General features: G+C 37.0%; 1 protein-coding gene across 1 annotated transcript in view; it reads left to right on the top strand.

Moving 5' to 3' along the window:
• LOC145766498 (IgGFc-binding protein-like) overlaps positions 1 to 17,661 on the top strand; it is a 39,345-nt gene that overhangs the window by 6,217 nt on the left and 15,467 nt on the right. Inside the window, exons 8-27 of the mRNA XM_082578223.1 lie at positions 1,218 to 1,356; positions 1,926 to 2,089; positions 2,293 to 2,420; positions 3,127 to 3,308; positions 3,673 to 3,777; positions 6,760 to 6,949; positions 7,678 to 7,804; positions 8,002 to 8,164; positions 8,445 to 8,577; positions 9,116 to 9,309; positions 9,395 to 9,542; positions 9,829 to 10,085; positions 10,655 to 10,810; positions 11,477 to 11,637; positions 12,710 to 12,848; positions 13,906 to 14,069; positions 14,271 to 14,398; positions 14,789 to 14,970; positions 16,188 to 16,292; positions 17,041 to 17,230. Coding sequence (XP_082434349.1) covers positions 1,218 to 1,356; positions 1,926 to 2,089; positions 2,293 to 2,420; positions 3,127 to 3,308; positions 3,673 to 3,777; positions 6,760 to 6,949; positions 7,678 to 7,804; positions 8,002 to 8,164; positions 8,445 to 8,577; positions 9,116 to 9,309; positions 9,395 to 9,542; positions 9,829 to 10,085; positions 10,655 to 10,810; positions 11,477 to 11,637; positions 12,710 to 12,848; positions 13,906 to 14,069; positions 14,271 to 14,398; positions 14,789 to 14,970; positions 16,188 to 16,292; positions 17,041 to 17,230 — 3,155 coding nt within the window. The remainder of the gene's footprint in view (positions 1 to 1,217; positions 1,357 to 1,925; positions 2,090 to 2,292; positions 2,421 to 3,126; positions 3,309 to 3,672; positions 3,778 to 6,759; positions 6,950 to 7,677; positions 7,805 to 8,001; positions 8,165 to 8,444; positions 8,578 to 9,115; positions 9,310 to 9,394; positions 9,543 to 9,828; positions 10,086 to 10,654; positions 10,811 to 11,476; positions 11,638 to 12,709; positions 12,849 to 13,905; positions 14,070 to 14,270; positions 14,399 to 14,788; positions 14,971 to 16,187; positions 16,293 to 17,040; positions 17,231 to 17,661) is intronic.

The raw sequence follows: 17,661 nt of genomic DNA, 5'->3' as shown, positions 1-17,661 counted from the left end.
AAACCGCTTACGCGCCATCACACTTTGTTTCTAAAACCACTTGTATCCACAATTAACCAATCACATTAAGCCATTGTATCACGTGACATATCGCTGATTGTTAAACCGTTTTCGTCATCGTTTCGTGATAAGCAGCAGTGTTACCATTTGGTAAATTTCACTACCAAATTCGAGATTTGGCAGAATTTTACGTTGTTTGGCAGTAAAATTTTGAGTTGGCAGAATTTTGGAAAACATTTTTGGTGAGTTGACAGTCAGTCTTTGGTCAGTTTGGAAAAATTTGAAATGTGTTTGGTAGTTTGAAGCATCTACTATCTGGCAACACTGATAAGCAGTGTTGTAGGCTTGCAGCCTATTGTTGCAGTTACCAACGGTGCTTAGTAGCCTACTTGAGCTTTATAACTGTGTTTTTTTGCTTTGTTTAAAGTGGATTTGGGTTGTGGTGATGAATTAGTGGTGGTCAGCTTGGAAAAATGGTTTCAAAAATTGGTTTCTTTCATTCTGGCAATTTTTATTCTCCTGTTTATTTCCAAAACCGCTTATATCCACATTTCTAATTTTATAAAAAGGCGATTCTAAGCATTCTAATATTCCTTAGATCTGGACAAACGTCATGGCTCAATTCAGTAGGTAGTTATACATCGTCAGAAATCAAAAGCGCATTACATTTACCAAGCGAAACTGTCATAAACGTTTTTCGTGGTTTTCTCGAAATCACCGAAAGTGGATGTAAGCGGTTTTGGAAACAAGCTCTTCATATATACAATTTTTACATCTGAATAAAATACAATGCTTATTATATGCCTTCGGCTTCGTATGCCTATGGTTCAACAAGACAAACTCTCTACCGAAGCTGTATCACTCCTTTTTTAGTTTTAGGTCAAAGGTTGTAAATAAACTTTTATACCTATAGAGCATGCTGGTAACACCTGTTTGCGGGTGATAACGGCAAACATCTATTAAATTAACTTATGAAGCAAAAAAAAGTATCCAAAAAGGATACAAACTTATTTATAAAGGTTCAAACAAGTTGAAACAAAGTGCTAAGCACCTTTTCAAGTTTGTGCGCTTGAAAAGTTACCTATCTTTTTGTGTTCACTTGTTGTAAATAAACTCTTTATTTTCTCTTTTGTTAACAGATTGTGTAAAGTAAACATGCAAAGTAAATGCAATATTTCTAAGCATGATGATAGCTTAGCTAATTCTTTACACCGCAGGAGAGGCGCAAGCTACTGTGGCCGTTTACTGGGAAGTGCTTTCACTCAATGTCGTAAAATGGTTAACGTTGGAAATTACCTCAACGATTGCGTGTTTGATGTCTGCGAGAACAATGGAAACAGGGCTATTCTTGAAAAAGTAAGAGGACGACAACAAATCGTGATAATTAGCTTGACTGCCAATACAAACAAGATTACTAGGCCTACTGCTTTTGTTTTACGGTAAAGCAACTTACTTGATAAACTTTTCTTATTTCTAATTTCTTATCCGTTGTCGAAGTGCTTTTTAGAGCCAAACTATAGTCACTTTTTGTGGTGCAATAAACGTCGTTTGACAAGTTTTTTTTTTATCATAGCTATTGCACCACTTTATAGCAGACATGCCGTTTAAAGTTTGCTGATAAAATGGAAAATGGGCCAATAAACTTTTACATAAAAAACCAAGCCTTGAAAGAAATCAGTGGCAACTGGCAACGATAAGAATACCGTATGAGGAATCACAAATTTCTTCATGATCGTTTAATGAAAAAATTGTGCTTATTCAATCAAAATGTTGTCACCAAGTGTGTAGGAGTTGATTTCTATTACTGATTATCATGTCACCTGCTGGGCATTAACTGCATTGATAGCATTGATAGTAGCTGCATTGGCAACACTTTTACTTGTATCAACAAACTTTTTGTTCATTTAACATTGTTTCTGTTTCAGTCTTTAGAGAATTACGATTCGGCGTGCCAAGCTGCAGGCGTGAAGTTATGCAACTGGAGACACATTACAGGCTTCCGTGCCTTCAACTGCCCAGCAAACAGCCACTATGAAGGATGTGCTACTCCATGTCCTGACACTTGCTTGGATCCTACTGCTTCGGACGAGTAAGTTTCCTTTCAAAAAATATATACGATAATAATTGATACATCACCTCTAACATTCAATAATTTTTATGTAAAAAACATGTTTGAAGTGATAATTCAAGGCTCTACAATGCTCACTAGTTGATGTAGGTAACTATGAAGAAGAAAGGTTTGCACGATTGTGTATTGTGGAAATAATATTGCAAAACTTTATTGCTTTGCAGTTGCGATATCCAAGGAACAGTGGAGGCTTGTGTATGTAATCCTGGTTTTGTAAAGGAAGGAAACAATTGTGTCCGTCCATCGGAGTGTAAGAAAACTACCGATGATGGTCTACCACCACCTCCGCCCGGTAACTTGTTGTTAATAAACTGAAGTTTTACTTACCGCAGAATTAATAATAACAATGATACTATACAGTAGTGGCGTTACCGTTATATATCATCACATCCATAGGAAAAATGACTCTCCAAAGTGACATCCATTTGATCTTTTTCTTTTCTTCCAAAAAGTTTCCACCATCCACACATTGCATTTATATTTGATCGGCCTTGTAAAACATGAACCGTTAGTCGTTATCCTGTTTCCTTGTCAGTATTCAGCTTGTCAGGGTGGAATTCGTTATTTGGCTCGGTGGCTTTGTGGTGGCTGGCTCTTACCGGCTCGGTGGCTTAGTGGTTAGTGCGTCCGCCTCTGAATCGGTAGGCATGGGTTCGATACCTTGTCGGGTCATACCAAAGACTTTTTAAAAATGGTACTGAATCTAATTCCTGCTTGGCACTGAGCAATGGAGTGGATTCGGGTAATAATGTACTCAGTTGCGCCTCTATACGGCTGCATTTACACTGTCTGATTTGTAAAGCGCTGAGGAGCAACGCATTCTGCGATGGATACAGCGCTATATAAAAACTAACATTATTATTATTATTTGTTGTGTTGTTTTTTTCAGTAAAATATTTAACAGTGTTGCCATTACAATTCTACGCCATCAAAACAATTTTACAATATACGCTGCAACCTAACCACATGTTATTGACAAAGTCTATCATACTTTCCAGAAAAACCGGTTGTTATAAACCCGACTGGCGTCACTACTTGCTCTGCCACTGGTGACCCTCATTATAGAACCTTTGATGGAGCATATTTTGATTTCCACGGCATTTGTTCCTACACTTTGATTGACTACAAACCGAAGGGTAAAAAGCCAATTGGTAAAAACTCACAATCCTTCAGCGTAGAGGTTTGTTAAGTAGAAACAACCAGTTTTGACTATTAAGCTAACGATAACGCATAGCCGTATTCAAGTAGGCCTAAGTTCTAGTATTTAAAGTGAACAGCATGTCATAAATTTATGTCATGCGACTTTTACTTAAAACGTAAACGCACATTTCAACAACGAAATCGTTCATTCAATATACTGTAAAATTTACATCTGCAGTGCTTTCGGGACATAAAAATGTTATGTTGTCTTTTTAAACATATTGGGCATTTGGCACTTATTAAAAACGATATTTAACACACAATCTTTAAAAATTTGTCAGTTTGATTCAACAAGGTTGTATCATCTTTATGCAGCAAAACCTGTATTGCATTTTTATCTTCAGGTATTTCAAGAGCACCGCACTGGTCCTACTGTTGCATACGTTCACAAAGTGCAAATAACTGTCGGAAAAGTCACCTTGCAGCTCAGCAAGAATAGAAAGTTAAAGGTAAAAGAATTAATAGACATGGAAATGTATCATTGTGTTCCACTGATGTGTTACCGCCAGCTCAATGAATGAGTTGCAAACATAACACATGGTTTCAAGTGTACAGTATATCTATGTGGGTGCCAGTATATATTGCATGCTTGGTAATGGTAAGCCCTATGTTTTATGATCATCACCAGCCAGTCATGCCACTGCTGGCAGATGGCCTCCGCATATGTTTCCACATCATTTTGTCTTTCGCTGGTATCATCCAGGTAATGCCAATTTTTCTTCGATGTCAACCCTTCATCTTTTTTCGGTCTTTCTCGAGTTCTTTTCGCATATCTTGGTGTCCATACTGCGGTAGCCTAATTTCTGCCCATCTGTCGTCTGTCCATCTTGTTACATGTCCCGCCGCATTGCCTCTTCAGATTTGATATGTGTTTTGTTTCTGTTAATTTAATTTCTAGTCTTTTCTATTTGTGTTTAATATTATTCTTTTCATGTTCATTTGCGCTGCTGGCAGTTTTCTTGTTAACTGGTTTGTGATTGACCACGTTTCTACTCCATATGTTCATGGTTCAATATTAACCCTATCATAATATGAACTGTTTTCGTACGCGGAAAGTACGTCACGGAATGTCTTAGCCCCGTGCTAATTAATCGCTAATAACAGGAGCTATGAAAATCACAGAGCCAAAGTATTTTACAAGATAATAACCATGTGTATTATGCATACAGAAATTAAATTTTTACCCAAAAAATTTATTGAAATAAATTAATTAAATAAATATAAATTGTTTGAGATGAAAAAACGTCAGAAAGTCGGTTTTTATTTTAATTTCCCGAAAATAGCTTCAAAATTATTAACATAAAGTAATGCTAAACTAAATAAAAAATTAATAAAAGTAATTGCACTAACAATAACATATATATAATTAGCATTGCACGAAAATGTCTAGCCACCTGAGACGAAATGCCTATTGTGAAGGGCAAGAAGGTACAAAAATGACCAGTTTAGGTTTAGAAAATTTGCAAAGAGTAAAAACTAAAAGTCAAGAAATTTCACATTTCTAGCATATTACCTTCTGTGAAATATTTCACTAATAGAATGGGGCGTCCTCATAAAGCCCCGTGTCGCTACAGATAGGGTTAAGCCCTGGTTGGCCTTATGTTTATTCTACAAACTCATTTCTTAAAATATGAAGCTTTTACAATCTACATGATGGTTCTTTATGCATGTGCATGTCTTGGTTCTAGGTGTATTTGCTGCTTGTGTAAAGTATACAAAAGCTTGACTTTTATTACTATTTGTTTGTTTGTTTGTTTGTTTTTCATATCTTTACCCTGCATTGCGGGAAAGCGGACTTGAGCGCTATGCATCGGTGTACGCCTTCCGACGTACACCTGACCCACGCTGCAGCCAGCGGCAATGTCGGCTTCCGGTTGTCTACTCTACTTGTGACTTAAACTTGGTATTACCCATTACTCGAAATCGATCACTGGGTAGAGGCAATTATCGTAAAGTTTCTTGCCCAGAGAAACAACAGCAAGTGCGGGTGGCTGGAGTCGAACATGCAGGCTCTCGACTGCGAGCCGAACGCGCTAACCACTCGGCCACTGTTGTCGACAATATGGCTTCGCTTCTTTTAGTATTGTTTTTATCTCTTGCTTGTACAAAATTACTTTTAACTGTATTCTCTTAATCCTATTTCGTGTGATATATTTTGATTAGATGACTTGCGGTATTCAAATTCGGTTAGATCCAAAATGTTTGAGCTTGTCTAACTAGAAAACAATGCAAGACAGATCCACACTCAAGTTTTCACATAGTGTAAATTAGTAGTTCACAACCTTTTTACACTGGGGGGCCAGCAAAAATTTAAAAAAATGTTTGCGTACCGACAACAAAATCGTAACAAATAAAACAGATATTTGTAATCTTAACTCAAGATTTTAGCATGGGCTATGTATTTACTGTAAGACAAAAACTGCAACCAAGTTACATACAAGTCAATGTCGGTGGGAAATTTATTGTTGTTACGTTGCCAGTATGCGAGACAACAAAGAGGTTCTGAAACACGTGTTTGGAAAGTCAGCCACGAATTTGTTTCCAAGAGATAGCCTACTGTATAGGGACGGTACAGTACGGGACGCGCAACTCCGTTGTTCCTTCAACATTAGAAGGGTCAATTGCCAATTTGACATTTTTTTTACGCTTTACTGCTGGCTTGCTTTCAACTAAAAACCTTAAATTACTTTAAAACCAACTTCACTCTTCTTATATAACCCATAAAAAGTAAAATATTTTGTAAATTACAAAAAAACGTAACCCTTCTAGTGTTGCGGATAAGCTAAAAGCGGATGAAGTTTCGCATCCCTATGATCTACAATCCCTACTACTGTAGCCTATTTGGAATTGTTACAGTTTTTTGCAATTGGACTGCAAAGTAAAATCACAATACAATTCAACTGTTAATCGGCCAAGCGTAAATTGAGTTTCAAAATGGGATGAAAACTTTTCAATGCCCATGATTCCGTATTAAAATTATCCTTGCAAAAAGTAAAATCTTTTGCAGACTGGCAAAAAAATTACGCGGACCAGCGGTTAGGAACCACTGGTGTAGACGATTCATGTTAAAATGCATCAGTGCTTTTGTCTTTGATTTTAATCCTAACTATACATAATAGCAACGTCATTCAAAACTAAATAAATGCATGAATAAATTTTAGGAAAACTTATGAAGTTTCGAAAATATTGGTTGCGTTATAGTTTAATAATATCGCTTTGGAAAGTACCAATGCGAACTGAATAGGGTTAAACATGTAACAGAATATCTAAATAAATAACAACCAATTTACGTTTTTCTAACAGAAACTGATTTCTTTCACGAATAAAAGTAACGTTAAATAACGTGTTATACTCTATTGCGAACATGGTATGCTATTCTTTTTTGCAACAATGATTTAAATCAATAACAATTAATGAATTGTTTTCAACAGATTCGATTTAGTGCAAAAGATCCGTTTGTAGCTAAGAAAACACCGTACAAGTACAATAAAGGTTTTATAGCAGTTCGGATCAGTGGAAGTGCAATCAAATTTAAAAGCAACTTTGGGCTTGAAGTGCAATACGATACCCCTTCAAACGTGTGGGCAACATTATCTAACTCATACTCTGGAAACATTACAGGTTGGTTTGTTTTTTGTATTAGTAAGCAGCTTGCAGACCAAACCAGGACCGTTGTAAAAATTATTTCGGCCCGGTGCCAACAAGACGCTCGCCAACCACAAACAAAATACTTTTTAAAAAAAAGAACTCCTGGGAATATGCGATGATTTTTGCGTTCACGACCGTCTCAAAAAGACTTTGGGCGTGAAAGCTATTTCAGGCCCGGTTCCAAAAGTAGCCTACTCTCTGGACCTCTCCCCCTTTGTCAACGTTTCTATAATAAACAATACCAGAATAACTTAAATTCATAATTATTATTATAGTGCAAGTTAATGTAATAGGCTTATTGTGTATTCAAAGCCAAACAATAAAATTAAAACATGCTTTGTAATATTTTAAGATAAATCTGTTGGTGTCACCCATTTATAGCACATAAATTAACTACAGTTGTGATCAAACTGTGTCAGTAATCACAACTGAAGTACAGTTTCGACTTTCAAATAGAAAATTGTAAACCTGCAAGATGTAGTGGTAGGCTATCCATCTTGAACTCTGAGCGTTGCGCGAAAAAAAAAACAGTTTCGACTTGTAGTTTGCTACAGATTATGGTGAGAGGAGTAGGCGATTTTCATCTTATTTTCTGTCAATCATTCCTATTGGTTGTACACAAGAATGACCTACAGATGCACAATTTCAGTTTTATAAGCACAGCACATTAACAAAAATGATTGATTTTCATTCGACTATAGGATTATGTGGTGATTTGAACGGAGTAAGCAAGGATGACTTTCCGCTTAATCCTTATGTTCTAAGCAAGAGAAGATATTTCTTGGCCAATACTTATGCAGATGCTTTTAAGACAGAAAGCAAAAAACCGTAAGTTGCAAGACTGTCCTGCATAATATAGGCGCTGTTCATGAAATTTCAAATAGTACTGCAAGTGTTAACTTTTTATTTTTCAATTCGAATAACTTGATACATTTTTAGAAGTTCCTATAAGTTATAAACATGAAACATATAGGCTACGTTGAGACACAACAAACATCATACACTTAATCAATTTTGTTTCTAAGAAATATGAATTGCAACCACATAGTTGACACTGGAGGATGTTCCCCTCAAGACAAAGCGAAATACTCGATGGAGTGTTCGCTTCTAACAAACACAAACGACCCAATCTTTTCTGATTGTAACCAAGATCCGAACCCTGCTGTGGATCCAACCCAATATTTTAACGTGGGTGGAGTTTTAAATATTTTTCTGGTTTTGTAGTTATAATGGAATTTACTCTTCAATACTAGTCGCATAGAAATATTCGATAAAAGCATTGCTGTAAGTAACGTGAGTTTATTTGCCAATGCTGAGTCATAAATTCAAAAAAATTGATAACAAAAGTTTGATAAAATTAACACTAAGCTATAGTCCACAGATAAAATCATTTCGTTTTCTTTGCCACTAGTGTCAAGTCATACAAACTGACATTACGTTTCAACAAGTTCAAATTGTTTTGCCTTAGGATTGTGTGTTCGATGCTTGTGCCAGTGCCAACGCTTACCAAGCCATCGCTGACAACTTTTATGAATACACAAAGAAATGCAAGGCCAAGCCAGGAATCACAATAGGAAACTGGAAGAAGCGACTGGATTTAGGTAAAATATGATTTGAGCGTGGATACTGTCTGTGTTTGCTTTATTTTGATATAAAACTATCTGTAAATGCAGTACGATTGCTTTTCAGCTAAAGTTGGAAAATTTCAAAAAGTATTGCTTCTTATTTGCAAAAATTGCTTCGCTTGGGATGTGTATTTGGGCAACTCATTTTAAAGACTGCTCTCTGTTTAGCGGCATCTAGTGAATGAAATAACTGACAGACAACAACACTTCTAAAAGCAAAGACTTCACTCTGTCCATTTCGTTGGCCAGACATGTGCCAGTGATTCAGTAGTTTAAAGTTTCTACAAGTATTTAAATCTGCAAAAATGAGCTCAAATAAACGATTTCAGTCCGAACATAAAAATTCTCATTTATTCCACCAACCACATGTATAAGTCACAATGTCTACATTGTGAAGTAAGCAACAATCGTGCTGCTAAAAGCGAAACGCAATCTATTGCACATGTATAAAATTTATTATTATTCAAGATTATTCAAAATTCAAATATTCAAGATTTATTACGTTTTCTTACAGAACCGGTTTGCAAGGCAAATTCTCACTTCGAACTCTTTGGACCAACTTGCCCTGCCACTTGCACAGACCAACATCCCGATCTTTGCAATGGTACCAATGAAGGATGCTTTTGTGACGATGGGTTTGTTTTGTCAAACGACAAGTGCGTCAAGCTGGAAGATTGTGGGTGTGAGCTTGATGGAGAATATTACACGGTAAATATTTCTTACCAACCAAGAAAATATAAAGTTGGACTTATTTAGAATCAAACTCATTGAGATTTGTTTTATCATTCTCCAGAACGATCAAGTGTTCTACACCAACATGACCTGCACAACAAAATGCACTTGTAGTCAAGGCGAATTAACATGTGTATCAGCACCATGTTCCGCACATGAAACGTGTAAGGTTTCTCCTCAAACTGGACAGATTGCTTGTGTGCCAACTTGTAAGTAATATCCGTATTTCCGCTGTTGTTGATGCAAAAATATATTGCTATATTTGTTTATTCCCGATGCCAGTCAACAAGCTTCAAACCAATTATAATGCTAATTTACTGAAAATGCCCAAATCGTTGATGTTTTTAGTGTTTCGTCTGTGCATGATTGTTTACAGACAACCTACCCAAAGTAGCCTGCCAAGCGTTTTTTTTTTCGTTTTTTTTCCAACTGTAAATTGTTTAATCTGATAATGTTCTTTTAAAACGTTCATAACTAGCCACAGTCCCTTCACAGCATCAAGTACCGCAACTGCATCAGGAGATCCTCACTACACATCTTTCGACAAGCGAAAATTTGATTTCATGGGAGTTGGTACTTTCACTATGGTTCAAACAAACGCTATTTCCAACACTGACGATAAATGGCTGGAAGTTGAAGCAGAAAACGAGAGAAGAGGAGGAAATGCAAGAGTGTCCTGGACAAAAGCTGTAATTGTAAAACTACTAAACGGACAGTTTGTTGTACGAATGGAAAAAGATAACGTTATAAAGGTATAAAAACAATAATTGTGATGTGTTTACTGGTTTACAATAATAGGCTATCGGCTGCTGACAGCATTGTTAATTTTCCCAATGGAATATTTCAATTAATTTTTAAGTAACACACAATAAAATAACTGCAGTAAAATCTTAATATAGTAAAATTAATATGAATTGAAAGACTTTTTGAATGTCTGAGCAAAAAATTATTCTAAGCAGTGCAACATTAGCCTACTATTAAAGCAAAGTAGGCCATGCTTTTGAGTATTATAATAAACTAGCGCTGCAAACGGACAACATCTAGCCTACTCGAATGCCCTGTCCTAAAAGCAAGATGTTCTGCTCAAGATTTATCCGAGTTCAACGATAGAGCAAGACTTTGCGTGATGCTCTGGGCTACGGCCTGTGACACACGACGAAGAACCAGCGCCATAACTACTGTATCTCAATAAGTTAAATTTTGCAATCTATTTAAACAACTTTTTTATACTTTATTAAAAAACAAGTGGTACAGGTAACACCAGGTTCAAAATATTATTATGCAAAAGTAATGATTCAACAAGATTTCATTATTTTTCAAGGTAAACGGAGCTGTTGTTCCAGGATTGACATCAGATTTATTCAAAGTTCTTATAGCTGGAAGAACCACTGTCCTTACAACAAAGTACTTCGTCACTGTTAAATACTCCAACAACCATTTTATATCCGTGACTCTTCCTGGCAGTTATTCATCAAAGGTGATTTTTCAACAAAAACCTAACTGACAGCTTGGCTGATTGAACAATGCCTTAATAGTTAGAATTATAAATAAAGTAGGATTCCTTTGGCAAGTGTTAAGGGGTGAATAATAACCAAGAATAACATTTTTTTACAGTTATCCACGGTAAACGTTTCTTACATTGTAAGTCTACAAATGAAATGATGAGACACCTTTTAAAACCACTCTATTGTAGCAATTGCTTCACGTTTTTAAAAAAAGTTTGTTAATTCCTTTACGTCTCTTCAGGGGCATAGACAGCACAAAATCTCGGGGGGGGGGCAAATAAATATATTTTGCGGATGTAAGTCATTCTGGCAACGAGTCATCACAGGCAGAGCACCCACAAAGGGGGTCTGGGAGACTCCACCAGAAAATGTTGAAAAAATACCTCAAAATTGCGTGTTCTGAAAGCACTTTCAGCCTAAATTAATAGTAAAACTTTGTCAAATGATGCTATAACAGAGTGTGAAATTTTATTTAATACATTTCAGGGGCAGGGAGCAATTGTCCTCTTTGCCCTTTCTGACTACGCCTCTGTGTCTCTTCAATATGTGTTGCTTGACAATGCGTGCACTATAAGAATTTTTAGCGCTGCACTTTACCGTTTATCGATTGTTGTCATGTGTCTCATTCAATGGTGCAGATAACCGGGTTGCTTGGCAACTACAACGGAAATCCAGCAGATGATATTCCTCCAGACTTGGCAAACAATATTAATGATTTTGGAAGAAAATTCCAAGTTGGAAAAAACGCAATATATCCACCACCTGCTCCAAGGTGCTCCCCTGCAAACGATCGTCGATGGTAAGCATATCTTCACACACTGTTGGTTTCAACAAACAGCAAACTTAAATGGCATTGCAATGATAACATCAGTTATGTTGTTTTATGTACGAAGGGTAATAAAGGAAATACAAACAAATGTATTTTTATTTGAATCCGTTCGCGTACTTGTAATCTGTCGGTCGCTGCAGCAGATGGAATATTTTGAACGGTAGACATTTTAACATAGGACAATTTTCCCTATGAACCAGCTGACTGCAGTCATTTTGACCCTTCCAGCACTCAGCCAAAGAATTGATTCTTGCTTTGAACTTTAATTTGTAATTAGAGAAAAAAAAGGGTAATGACAGAGGTGGGAATCGAACTTACATCAGCGAACCGCCTATTACCCTAACTTTCAAGCTGCTAGGTCACGCCACCGACGGAGAAACGTTTGTAACTTAATTTACTTAACGCGCATAAGTCAAATGACTGCTATCAGCTGAACAAGTTCGTTGGTATTGCAATGCACATATCCCAGTATAATGCACATATCCCAGTCGTTTATAGCGAGCATTGTTGTGCGTTTGACAGCACCATCAGCAGACACTTGTTCAGAGGGCACTTCTTTTGTTTACACTATTTTATTACACTATTTCAAAGTAGTGATGGTGGCATTGACAATTCTTCACAGGCAGCTACTTTAACATAACAACTTTTGTAAGAGCCCTGTGAAACTTCGACCCAATCAACCAATCAGAAGTAGTTACATGTAGAACAGTGTTTCAACCAATTAAAAGTTAGAAGAAAAAACGCAAACAATTTTAATAAAAAGTAAATTAAGTGAACGTTTCGCCGTCGGCAGCGTGGCCTAGAGTGTTAGAAAAGTAGTAATTTTGATGACGTCGGTTCGATTTTCACTTTGCCATAACTATTTTTCTTCTGTAATTGTCAAACAAAGTTCAAATGAAGAATCAACTCTCTGACTGAGTGCTAGAAGGTCACAACGACGGTAGCCACTTAAAGATGTTCTGATTGATTGACGGTGTCATTGCTGTTATTACGAACTTATTAGAAATTGACCTGTTTAAGTGGCTCCCTTTTTGCATTGCAGGAGAGGAGCAAGTCACTGTGGCCTTTTACAAGGAAGTGTTTTCACTCAATGTCACCAAGTTGTCAAAGTTGATAATTTCCTCAACGATTGCGTGTTCGATGTCTGCGAGACCAATGGGAACCGATCAGTTCTAGAAAAGGTAAGACCTCAACAAGAATTTATGACAATTAGTTTTCGGAAACTTTGAGTTTGACTGCCAACAAAACATGATTACTGCTGCCAGTAGCGTTGACAAGGAGTTCCATAGAATACTTTTGGAAGCGGCCTGGAATAAATTTTGTAGACCGAAACCTTTTTAGGGGCCGGGAAGTTAAATACGTTGCGTATATTTTTGTTACAGTGCATTTGTTTAGCGGTATCTTCTTTTGGGGCCTGGGAATGTCAGACAAGAAATAAAAGTGTGTCTCATACTTGAATCCAAAGCATCAAGGGATGAGATAAGATTCTTGTTATAATAAACGTTCAGCACTAACGAGTGTAGGGTGGCCAACTCGGCGGCCTTTCTTTTCAGCAACAACTACGCCCACTTAATTTATTACACTCTGGGTAGAGTTGAGCGGTGTTTTTCAACTATCATCTTAACCAAGATTGCATGATTGGAAACTTAGCGCCTTATCCGCTGCGCCATCCCACTGTCATGGGTACCTTGCCCAATCTGGCCTTTAGATGGCCTGGCTGTTGCTTGGCGGTGAAACAACTTACTGGGAAACTATTCTGATTTCTCTGTCTGTTTTCGAAGTGTTATTTTTAAAGCTTAACTATTGTCACCTTTTGTGATGCTCTAAATGTCGTTTGACGAGTTTTTGATGTCATGGCAATTGCACCACTACAGCCTAATAAGTCTATAGGCTAGCAGATATGCAGTTCCTGTAGTTTAATGATAAAATGGAAAATAACCAGGATTTGAGAGAAGAAAAGGTTTTTGTTTGGTCAAGTAATTATTGGATATAAGGAGAGTATGCGGAGTTGCAAGTTTCGTCATAATCATTTAAGTTCAAAAATTCGAATTATTAAATCATAATATTGCCAGCAAGTATCTAGAAGTTGGTAAATATTTTCTATACTATGTTGTTTGTTTGCTAGCCATGTTTATTTATACAAGTAAACACATGTAACAATAATTGACGGTGTTTCCTCGATGTTTTTACTTGTATCAACAAAAGTTTTGTTCATTGCACACTTGTTTGTCTTTGCAGTCTTTAGAAAGTTACGCTTCGGCGTGCCAAGCTGAAGGCGTGAAGTTATGCAACTGGAGACACAGTACAGGCTTCCGTGCCTTTACCTGCCCGGCAAACAGCCAGTATGAAGGATGTGCTACTCCATGTCCTGACACTTGCTTGGATTCTGCTGCTTCGGACGAGTAAGTTTCCTTTCAAAAATTCATACGATAGTTGATAATACATCACCTCTAACATTCAATATGCAGAACTGAAATACACGTTCGAAGTGCTAATCCAAGGCTCCACAATGCTTACTAGCTGATGTACTTAAATATGAAGAAGAAAAGTTCGCACGATTGTGTGCTGTGGAAATAATTTTGCAAAGCTTTTTTGTTTTGCAGTTGCGATATCCACGGAACAGTGGAGGCTTGTGTATGCAATGCTGGTTTTGTAAAGGAAGGAAACAATTGTGTCCGTCTATCAGAGTGTAAGAAAACTACCGTTCAAGGATTACCACCACCTCCGCCGGGTAACTTGTTATCAAAATTCATTGAGTTTTTTTCCTGAGAGCAGAAATAAGAACAATAATGTTTTGTACAATAATGGCATTACATTTGTATGCTGTCGCATCCATGGGAAAAATGATGCTCCAGAGAGATGTTCATTTGTTTCCTTTCCTCTTTTCCAATAGTTTTTACCTTTCAAGCTCTACAGTTATGTTGTATCACCCTCGTAAAACATGAAACGTCGGTCGTTATCTTCTTTCTTTGTCAGTTTTCAGCTGATCAGGGTGGAATTCAATATTTTTGTGTTGCATTTCCAATAGTGTTGGCATAACAAACCAATGCCATCAAAACAATTTTACAACACACGCTGCAACCTACTGCATGTTGTTTGACAAAAGCAATTACTTTTTTAGGAAAACCGGTGGTTATGAACCCAAGTGGTGTCACTACTTGCTCTGCCACTGGTGACCCTCATTACACAACCTTTGATGGAGCATATTTTGATTTCCACGGCATTTGTTCCTACACTTTGATTGACTATAAACCGAAGGGTAAAAAGTCAACTGGTAAAAACTCACAATCCTTCAGCGTAGAGGTATGCTAAGTAGAGACAATTTGTTTTAACTGCGACAATAACGCATCGCCGTGTTCAAGTAGCCTAAGCTATAGCATTTAAAGTGGACTGCATAGCATGAGGTTATGTCAAGCGGAGACTTTAACTTGAACAGAAACGTAGCCTACAATTCAACAACGTAATCGTTCATTCAATCCATGATTCAATATAGCCTATACTGCGAGATTGATGAGTTGAAGTGTTTTTGACAGGATATAGAAAAGGTTAAGTCTGTTCTTCTGTACTCACAGGCTGACAGCAAAGAATAACTTTTTTTTTTCCCGAATTAAAGTAATAAGTTACATAACCTGTTACAACAATATTTTTCGGCTTGTGGACCACGACACGACCGTTGTTCTTTAATCTTTTTTTGTAGCCTACTGCCTATCTAAAGTAATTTCAGTTTGATGTCCGAAGTCAGTTTTAAGCACGGCTGTGAAGTCGGGTGAAAAATATACAACTCCGACATCTCGGTTTTTAATGGGCCGACTCGGCTTCAGTGTTGCCAGATTTTAGAGTGTTGCTAGATTTTTCTAAAATTTTGTCTTCTCTCATTTTTTTAAAAACTAATTTCACTAAATTTGCAATCAAAGTTGAAATGGAGAATTTCACAAGACTGACAAGAACCAACACTTCTATTTTTTGGTAAAGGTTTGGAGCGCAATACAGAGAATAAGAAATAATATTTTGAAAAAGTGTAGGATACCGCAAACAAAAATTTTATTTTTTATTGTTTTTTATCAAACCGGAGTCGGCCGCTTTTTTAACAACTTTGACTCCGACTCTGAACAGGCCAAAATCCCACCGACTCCGACTCCACAGCCCTGGTTTTAAGTCCGAAGATATCGGCTGTCAACTTCATTGCGTTAAACAAGTGATCGATTGATTGATTGTGGGAAGAAAAAGTCTTCTTGAAACTGGAATCGTGGAAGTTTCACAAAGCAAACTGTAGAGGCTTTGAGTTACTGACGTTTTTGCTTAATTGTTTTGTCGTGTTAGTTTTAAACGTGATTGGCATTTGACCTTATCGAAAAAGATATGTGAAACATAATCTGTAAAAATGTCCTTTCCAGATGTATTATAAATAAAAAATTATAAAAAAATCCGTTATTGCTTCAATTGCATCAATACATCAGCAGGATTCAGTACGATCGTATTATCTTTATGCAGCAAAACCTTTATTGCGTTTTTATCTTCAGGTATTTCAAGAACACCGCACTGGTCCTACTGTTGCATACGTTCATAAGGTGCAAATAACTGTCGGGAAAGTCACCTTGCAGCTCAGCAAAGAAGGAAAGTTAAAGGTAAAAAAAATAACTTAGTTGCCATAGAAAGTTAACGTTGTCTCCCACTGGTGTGTTACCACCAGCTCAATAAATGAGTTGTAAGCATAATCAGGGGCTCTATCTATTTTTAGAATTCGGGGGGGTGATTTTGGACAGTGGGTTAAAATCATCATAGTCATTTCAACTTTTGGGGGCGTAGCCCCTCAGACCCCCCATTGTAGCATCAGCTTCATTGATCATAAACGTGCACAGGGTTTCCAAATGGTTCCACAAACTATGTTTCGGAAATGGCAGTTTTGGGTAAGCATTTAACTAAGTTAAAACTCCACAGTGTAAACGCCGGTCTCGTAGTTCAAGGTTACCAAATCAAAAAAGTGATAACAGCCGAAATATTTTTTTTTCAAAATTCGATCAATAAAATATCACAAAACCTTTTCAAAGCCAAATGAGTGGGAGGGAGGTGATTTTGCATTGTTTACCCCCCACTTCATGAGTGGGGGTGATCACCCCCCTTAACCCCCCCCCTTGGATATAGCCCGTGAGCATAATACATGGCCGCATGTTTGCGTGGATATGGGTACCACCGTACCAGTGTGTATTCGTATTGTATGTAGGGTAAGCCCTTGGTTATTTTATGCTTACAATGCATTTGTTGAAATATGAGGCTACTACATGGTAGTTCTTCATATATGTGCATGTCTTGGTTGTATGTGGATTTGTTGTTTATGTAAGTAGATCAATATACTTAGTGGATTGTTTTCAACAGGTTCGATTTAGTGCAACAAATCCGTTTGTAACTAAGGCTACACCGTACAACTTCGATAAAAGCTTTATATCAGTTTGGATCAGTGGAAGTGCAATCACATTTAAAAGCAACTTCGGGCTTGAAGTACATTACGACACCCCTTCAAATGTGAGAGCAACATTATCTAATTCATACTCTGGAAAAATAACAGGTTGGTACGTTTTTGCATTAGTTTAAAGCTTGTAGAGCAATGGTTCTTAACCTTTTTTCTATCAAGCCCCCCTTCAATAATGGTCATATGCCTCGTGCCCCCCTAGATTTTAAATAAGTATCATACCAAAAAAAAATGCATTATTGTCTGTTTATTGTACACATCAGTGAGACACTTGACACTGCTTTTTAGCGACTAGATTTTTAATGCGAGGTTTAACTCCAGAGAGTGAACAACGTAAGTCTCCTTCAACTCTCAGCCTGTTTCTGTACTTGGTCTTGATAGCAACGAGAGCAGAAAATGCAGCTTCACAAAGATAAGGTGATCGAGCATTAAATAAAAGTGTAAAAAAGCAATCGAGCATGTAAATAAAACAGGCCATTATTACCGGTAATAGTAAGGTGATCGAGCATTAAGTAAATAAAACTGTA

Source organism: Aplidium turbinatum, chromosome 3, assembly GCF_918807975.1.
Source record: "Aplidium turbinatum chromosome 3, kaAplTurb1.1, whole genome shotgun sequence".
Lineage (NCBI taxonomy): Eukaryota > Metazoa > Chordata > Ascidiacea > Aplousobranchia > Polyclinidae > Aplidium > Aplidium turbinatum.
This window is presented reverse-complemented; position numbering and strand designations above follow the sequence as displayed.